Genomic DNA, 7,403 nt, shown 5'->3' with positions numbered 1-7,403 from the left:
GTCGATGTGATTGGAGAGGTCCGGAAGGCAGCAGACGGCTCCCTCTCGCCTGGGATCCCCCAACACCCGAATATGCCATTTATATGCTGAAGTACTTCATGTCTCTTATCGTTGGCATCACTTCAGGCTTCTGGATATGGTCCAGCAAAACTGTCGATGCCTGGAGGCGTGTGTGTCATGGAAGAAAACCAAAGTCACTAAGGGGTCTTGCTGCTCCAGTAATAGAGAAGACAACTGCAAATTGGGCGACTCTAAATGTTCAACCTCCATCCCAATTTTCACTCAAGAGCATTCCAGATCGGATGAGCGGTCATGGAAACCTCTACGGGGCAGATGGTGATCAGAGAACTAATTCCTACTGTCCAGTTGTCCGGGCTCCCAGTTTGGAAATCGGTGGAAGCAATGGAACGGGAAGTGCTTATGCTAATACGACGTCGGTTGTGGAACAAAACTCCGCTAACGTAAATCGGGCATTCGTCTTCAATAGCGGGGATTTCGCGGCGACAGTGCCGCAAAGACCTGGAATGTATTGAGACAGCGACTTAAAGTAAAGAAAACGGGGCATTTGAAGGGAGTTTTGTGTTCTGTTAAGTTTGTACCGCTTTTACAAACCTACTTGCAAAGACATAATATTATGCTATACTTGTAAATACCATTACTTTCTTTGAGTGCCTTTGATGAAATATACAATTATTAAACCAATGCTACTATCATCGTCCAAGTAGCATTATTATTTTATAGGTTTTAAATCTACAATGGACGGCAATATCGTGCCTGCGCGAATCCATAGACAAAGCTTTGTCACCAAATAATCTCTGCAAAAATTTATCACTGGTACAAAAGTAAAGCCGTTTTCAGTAGCACATGGAAGACCAAAGTATAAGGTCTTCCCTTTTAAGTAAATGAAATACTTGCTTTGATATTAGCAAAAGCTACCAAAAGCTTGCCGTGCATTAATTACTGATGTTGTTTTAAATGGCAAGCAACACATAAACTTGTGAATAAAATACTGACTACGAATGCAAATAAGTTCTTATTAAAAAAAAGTAATGTTCATTTTCCGTTCTTGTGATGTGAAGCCCTCCATCATGGTTTATTATCAATGATTGTTCACAAGTAATGCAGAATCCTAATGGCTGACTGAAGATTTTCTAAACAAAAACAAAAGACTACAGCTTCTGCATGCATCTGAGCTCTAGCACATTCTAGCAACCCATGAATTCATATATTAACACGTCCTCGACTTCTATTTTTAAAAGGAATAATCGACTTAACTGATCCATGCTGCAAATGCAAATTAGGCACCATTAGTATTGCATCAATTTAAAACCAATTTAGTCATCTAAAGTGGAAAAAAAGTGGGAACCCAAAATGCAGATCACACAAGACTAGTTATCATCCTCAAGAGTGGGCCATCTTATTTGGAGAACCAAAAGTAGCTCAGTGGAGTCATTTAATGGAAGGTCCGGAATATCCAACCGAACTCCCTACAGCTTATCTTTGAGGACGGACACTTGACCAACCGAGAGACAAAGTTTCAATTTACAGTTCTTTGACGGAAAATGGGAACAAAGTCCTTCCGCCACTTACAGAATCGCCTACAGGAAAAGTAAGCTTCTACTTTTTGCCCCAATCGTCCAACAACATAATAAAATGAATAACGGGAAGAGCACAGATATTTATTAAGATTTATGGGAGAGTTAACTTGGCATCCAATCATAAGGGACAAGTTTCGTGCGGTGCATGCAAAAGTGGAGATCAAGGATAGGAACAAATTTTAAATGATTAATTGATAACTTCGACATAGTTTCCAGGGAAGAGACCAGTTCGACCGTTCATCATAATCCCCTCCCACCACCCATCGTCATTCTTCTTGATCACATAAATCAGTTCATTTTCACCAAAGGTTAGCTCGTCGCTTTTGTCTGCTGTGTATTCGTATACGGTGATTACTAGAGGAAAGGAGGCAAACCATCAAGGATACTGACATCGCAAAGTTAAAACATTTTAAGGCACAAGTAGTAAGCAAATCACGAAATACCGAAAATATCTAACTGCGATTAAAATATGACTGAGTTTACTTCAGTTCTGACACACGTACAAACTACACTAACAAAAGTAACTGTCTTATGTAAAGGTTTGTCTTTCTAAATAGCTGCTGACTCAATAATGAACCAATTTAACTTAAAATTAAAATTACAGTAGTTTTGTAGGCAAAAAGAATTCTGGAGGTGAAAATTAAGGATCTGAAGACAAAAGAATTTAAACCATGATTGTTATGCGATTTAAACAGGACGCAACAGCTAAAGTATACGGCCCTTCCCGGAATCAATTAGCCAGATACCATCAATATCTGCACACCAAACTTTCCACACCACATTCCAATGATGTCAAACAAATAATTTCCTGCAAATTTTACCTGCAGTGTATGGCGGTAAAAAATATCACCAGACTTTAACTAGACAAGTAAAAAATGTATGTCCAAAGCGCAAGAGGCTACGATAATGGAAAGAAATGAATCCGTGCATTTTTATTCTGAGCTAAATTCATAAACGTTCATCCTAAAAATACAGCATAGTCTCTTACACCAAAGGCGAGCTTTCATATGTACTGAAACGAGTAGTTCAAGGCATCTCCAACTCCAACTATCGAATAGCTGACTTTTCCATACTTGGATTACCGAAGCCGTTCAGTGTAGGGATTCTAGTCGACGCAGTCGAATAGAATTGAATGAATAAAACCTTCCCCTACTGAGTAACAAACAAAACCAGTACCACTGATGTTCAGGAAAGGGTGGTGAAGGCGCCCCATGACTTTAACCCTGAGCTACTGGGAAATCGATGAATTTATCATACGATCTTAGCAAATACAGGTATCAATGAAAATTGGCTAGAACCGATAAACGCTTGCATGAAGTTACCTTTCTGGATGTAATGATGAGGGGCCCATGGCGGATCATTGTGTTGACGCGGTCTCAACTGGTCCATTGGACCGGGTTGCAGACGGCTCAGATCCACTCCACCGATGCCACCACCAGTGGACGGCTGACTGTACTGCTGTTGCTGCTGCTGTGTGTGACCCTGAGAGCGCGACTTCGCGCAGCCAGCGCCGTCTAATTGAAGTGACATCTGCGGTCTTGAGCTCGCTGGAATCTCGGTCGGTGGCGGTGGAAGGTCGTTCGGCCCAACCTAGTCAAATGAAGCAATGACAATCAACTCCACATTGGGCGATCATATCGAAATCAGAAAGCGGTGTTTTATTCAAATACTAATGACGCAGTGCCTAGACCAAAGTGACGGTGAACTCCTAATGTTGGAGTTCAGCAAGCCGAATGATTATGTTAGCCAAATCCCGCGAAGCACCTGCAAGCTTCCAATAAAATAATAGAAACAAATTCACTAATTCTCTACAATACCACAGAAATGTATTTCAAAGATAGGAAATTGATTGGATTGCATCATACGAAACCTGTAGGCCCAGTATGATGCTCGGGTCACAAGGTATGGAACAATGATGCAGATTTGGATGCCTATGAGGATATTTGAGCCAACAACTAGTTTTATAGCTGCAGACCAACATGCCTAAAACAAAGGACTCAAAAAGCGTGAGACAAAAGAGGAATAGGACTGACATTCTTCACATCCGTAGGTCGATTCAGAGGCGCCTGGGGGGATTGTTGGTACTGGGCTGGAAGGTGGTGTTGTACGGAGCTCGCTGGCACGTTGCCAGGCTCGGAGTGCTGGCGAGCAAACATCGCCTGATGCGGTGGCACCATCTGCTCATGAGACGGCGAACCCTGGTCAGTGAACACCTGCTGCTTAGTCGCATATCCCGTTGACTAGAAGTGGAAAAGTTATACCAACCTAACAAATCATAGGACGATCCTATTCTAGAGATGTGCCTCCTCTCCCTTTGATTTTCACCAAAAGTCAAAGAAAATAGCTTCACATTCCAATCGATTAAGCGGAAAAGTCGGTTCTGCAATCGAGCGAACTAAACAACGAGCCTAGCCATCATAGTGGGCCAATATAGCGAAGTTAGGTAACAGCACAGCGTATGATAAACACGAACTGAAGGAAGTGGCAGCTTTAGTTCGCTGAACACAGAGTTTAGTCTTTTTTGGGAACAGCAAGGCGCTTTATTAAATCAGCGATTTCTCATTCAATTATTTGATTTTCCAAATCTAGATAGACAAAATACAGAACCACTCATGCAAATAAAAAATAAGGACTTAAACTTCTTTAAAATAAGCGAATAATCCCAGAAAACCGACTTCACAAACTGATTCAACCCTACACGAGAAATAGTAGTAGATCACTAAAAGCGATTTCAGCAGAAGTTAATGGCACAAACATTCTACAAGTGCATTAAGAGGGGAAGTGTTCACCAGAGGAACGCCTTGGTGTTGGGGTTGAGCCATATGCATCCCTGCGGGCGCGTAGCCACCGGTTGTGCGCGGCTGGTTCCCTGAAGAGCTGCTCGAACGACGAGACGGTCCACCCAGAGATCCTGTGGAGTTCGAGGTGTATCCACTACTACCACCACCTGCGGTGGTGGATGGATGGTTCCTACCCATCGGTACGAGAACCTGCTGCTGACCTCCATAGGGATTCCCGTACTGTCCCATCACCCCTGTCCTATATATTCCTGCGGTGCGGCCGACAGTTCCACCTAATTATATGTACAGAATAGACTAATTTACCGCTCAAAGGAAAGGTTAACGGATGTAAAAGCAGTGAGACTTACTCTGATAATCTGACGCAGTAACAGACGTAGCGGCGTACTCTCCGCCCACTTTTATACTCATGGCTTTTGGATTTATTGTGTTACCATGGTGACCCATTTGGTGCGTTGCAGTGCTTCCTCTGCGTGTCAGAGTTTGTGCGTGAACAACCGGTGCTCCGTAGGGACTTGTGACTGGTTCCTTAAAAGTGCGAAGAAATATCGCAGTAGAGAGCTTGAAGAGAAGTACAGATATTATGATGATGAAGTAGTAGTGAGAACACTAATGATATCCCGAGCAAAACATGAAGCAGATAAATGAGGCAGTGCGTACACAAGTCTGCGTAAGCCACATGACACAAGTAATGGCGGGAAACAATAACATTTATGCATTACCGATTGCTTTCTCACGCGGTTCATCTATCAAATACACGCACACATAAGGATGATAACAAAATTGAATCAGAGGAAAAAGTTAAGGCCATCCAAACATTCACCTGAGATCTCGTTCCATGTCCGATATGGTCAAGAATTGAATAGTCAATGGGACGGCGAACATACTCCATGGGTGGGTCCTGTCGGACCTTTGTCAGAGTGCATTTAACAGGAACTTTTGAGGCGGTGCAAGAGCCGATTGCCTTACGAGCAACTTTTTCACGACGAATTTTGACCTCCTTAATGCAGGTGGTTAAAATTCAATAAAGGGATATTTATTACCATGGCCAGTTGAGTGACCTTTTCTTCAATCTCCAACATTTTTTCAGTACGTTCATCAAGGAGGGCAAGGAAGGCGCTGGCGAGGTGATTGATATGATGAATCATGGTTCCGAGGGATTGAGTGGCGTAGTTCATGGTTTCGTCAATTGCCCGTCGCTGACCATTTGAGGCGGCCGTGATATAATTTCCACTGCAGTACTTAGCTGCCTGCTGAATTTCACGGCCTGTACGGCTAAGGGCGTTCCGACTCTCAGCCAGATCACTTTCCGTAACTGTCATGAGCCCTAAAAGCAGTTAATGGATAAGATCGGTCACAAATCGCCTTTGTAGTGGATTTGGAAAAGTCGGAAGATTAACCTTGGTGCTGACATATAACACTTTTGACGTATTCAAAACTTACGATACAAGCAACAAAGCTTATGGGAATTATTCCAAGTCAGTTATTGCATCGATTGGAGAAATAATTAATAGCCTGATCCAGTACAAAAAGTCAGTGGGTGAATGGAAGTCAGTAGCCAGTTAACTGGATCACTGATTGCACAAGATCTATACAAAACTGTATACTATATGAAATCAGAATGGTAGGCGAGCTGAGGAAATCCGAGAGCCATACAGAAAGAACAAGCAAAATTAAGTGGCTTTACTACACTGTCTGTAAGACCGCCATCCAAATAAAAAAATCAAACAAGAACGATGAAATTGAGTGGACTTGAAAGACAGTGCTGTATTTGGAGTAGAGTATTCTTTAAAAATTAAGATAGTGAGTCACGAATTCTTAGATTTTATGCAGCTGATTTGAGCAGCAAATTTTGACATGGGAGGGGCTTCATGTATTTTAGAAATTTTGTGCACTTAACAACGCATAAAGAAGGTGAATTCATCTCACTTATTATGCTAAGAGATTTCTCAACTGTTAAAAAAACATGCGGGTGTGTTAAGTGGATTTCGTTAAGATAAAACATGCATATGCATTGTCTTTCCATGTTAATTTGGTGCAGAAACTTTTGGTCAAATTGGCCATTTATGGAATATGTTCTCCTGTTTTCCTTTCTAGTATAAGTGGTCTGCCTTAAAAATATGGTAATCACTGAAATTCTGATACTGTATGGACCAAACACGTATGTTGCTATCACCTTCAATGTTTGATCATTAATTGGGACCACTCTTCCAAAATTATTGAAATTTGTTGCAACTTTGGACACATTTGACAATTTGATGTAATTAAACCGAAGTGGATGTATGCGTGCAAATTACAATGAATTTAAAACACACTTTGTGGTTGTATTTACTCATTCCCAACCTTTTGTAGGCTAGTGTTCTGTAGCGTCCCAGGACTCCCTGAAGACAAAAGAAGACAAAATACCTGAACAGAATATGTATTCAGAGCAGGGAAGGTGTCTGGGCTATTGGCATGGCCCAAAAGGCCAGCCCACCCAGCGAGGTACAAGGGGGCTAATTCAAAGTACAAAAGCGGCGCTTCACCAGTACCGAGGGATAAACCACTATCGTATTACGGTACTCTAGAAAAACAATGAAGACCTGCTTGTTCATCCCTAACATTTTGGCCCAGAGATTACGGTGGCTAATTTTGATGTATAATAGAAGGAAACGCTCCCTTTTTTAGGCTGTGCATATAAAATATCATCCTAACAAATATGTGCGATTTTACAGGATCTATTACAGCAAATGTCATTATAGCGCCCCTTAGTCCGTTGTGAATATTAAATGCAAGCATGTCCTGGGTAATAGCATGGTTAAATATTTGCCGAATAAATACGTCGCATACAATTTAATGTCCTTCTAAAATTGTTCCGATTTTTAGTAGAAAGCTCATATATAAGTATTTTGACTTGTAATTAGAGTGCTGGCCAATTCTTCTCTTACACAAGTTGGACTAACTAATAAATTAAATGAAGTGCGGAACAATAGAAGGTATGTACCAACACATTTGGTGCATGTGTCAA

The 7,403-nt window shown here is 41.6% G+C and overlaps 1 protein-coding gene across 1 annotated transcript; it reads right to left on the bottom strand. All coding sequences in view use genetic code 11, as the record gives it.

Moving 5' to 3' along the window:
- Positions 1-1,785: 1,785 nt before the first annotated feature.
- Positions 1,786-5,718, bottom strand: EGR_00944 (Abl interactor; the record flags this gene model as incomplete). The annotated part of the gene is made up of 7 exons (XM_024490193.1): positions 1,786-1,952; positions 2,921-3,188; positions 3,632-3,838; positions 4,388-4,671; positions 4,747-4,924; positions 5,220-5,396; positions 5,440-5,718. 7 exons carry the CDS (start codon positions 5,716-5,718, stop codon positions 1,786-1,788), a joined length of 1,560 nt encoding a protein of 519 aa, XP_024355596.1.
- Positions 5,719-7,403: the final 1,685 nt, after the last annotated feature.

Source organism: Echinococcus granulosus (genome assembly GCF_000524195.1).
Source record: "Echinococcus granulosus chromosome Unknown EG_S00003, whole genome shotgun sequence".
Classification (NCBI taxonomy): Eukaryota; Metazoa; Platyhelminthes; class Cestoda; order Cyclophyllidea; family Taeniidae; genus Echinococcus; species Echinococcus granulosus.
This window is presented reverse-complemented; position numbering and strand designations above follow the sequence as displayed.